This window comes from Wasmannia auropunctata, unplaced genomic scaffold, assembly GCF_000956235.1.
Source record: "Wasmannia auropunctata unplaced genomic scaffold, wasmannia.A_1.0 LD292363.1, whole genome shotgun sequence".
Lineage (NCBI taxonomy): Eukaryota > Metazoa > Arthropoda > Insecta > Hymenoptera > Formicidae > Wasmannia > Wasmannia auropunctata.
Genome location: NW_012070527.1, coordinates 1 through 553, shown reverse-complemented (window position 1 = coordinate 553; position 553 = coordinate 1). Strand labels below are relative to the sequence as shown.

The 553-nt window shown below is 36.0% G+C and overlaps 1 protein-coding gene across 1 annotated transcript; it reads right to left on the bottom strand.

Moving 5' to 3' along the window:
* Positions 1–6: 6 nt before the first annotated feature.
* LOC105461344 (zinc carboxypeptidase-like) lies at positions 7–543 on the bottom strand (the record flags this gene model as incomplete). Its single annotated transcript, XM_011707842.1, has 3 exons — positions 406–543; positions 233–320; positions 7–113 (listed from the first exon to the last, which is right to left on the bottom strand). Coding segments are annotated over exons 1-3 (318 nt in total), but the record flags the coding sequence as incomplete, so codon positions are not given.
* Between the last annotated feature and the right edge of the window lie 10 nt (positions 544–553).

The following is a 553-nucleotide window of genomic DNA, read 5'->3' as shown; positions in this document are numbered from 1 at the left end:
CGCGTAAAAATGGAGAGGTCTTATAAAATCGGACATGGTTTTCATCTCTATTTCCGAAAATGGTGATTCTCCAGGATAATCCTCGGCGCAAGGATTCTTGCTCACGCCAGTAGCTAAGAACGTCAAGTTACAATATTACATTAGACAAATCTTAATGTCATAAACTCTTCAAAACTCCAAAGTAAACTTTCGATTTTCTATTAATTGTTATACTCTTTGTATTGATACTTACAATTCCAGTGAAAACCCCAGTTTCTATCGGGATCCGATCCATTGCAGTTAGGACTGGATGGTTTGCGAGTTTTCTTCCATAATCGGTCCTGAAAATCATTAAAGCAGGCCAATCGTGTGTATGATCTCAATTTATAATTAAAATTAAATAACGCCGTGTGAAATAAATCTTACCGTGGTAAAAGAATATGCATATCCATCGGGATTGAATATTGGGAAAATATACCAATTATGCATATCAGCTATGTATCTCACATCTGAATGATTGCTAAACAATAATTCATGCAAGATATACATGACCGTTGCTAGATCGGAAGAGCAC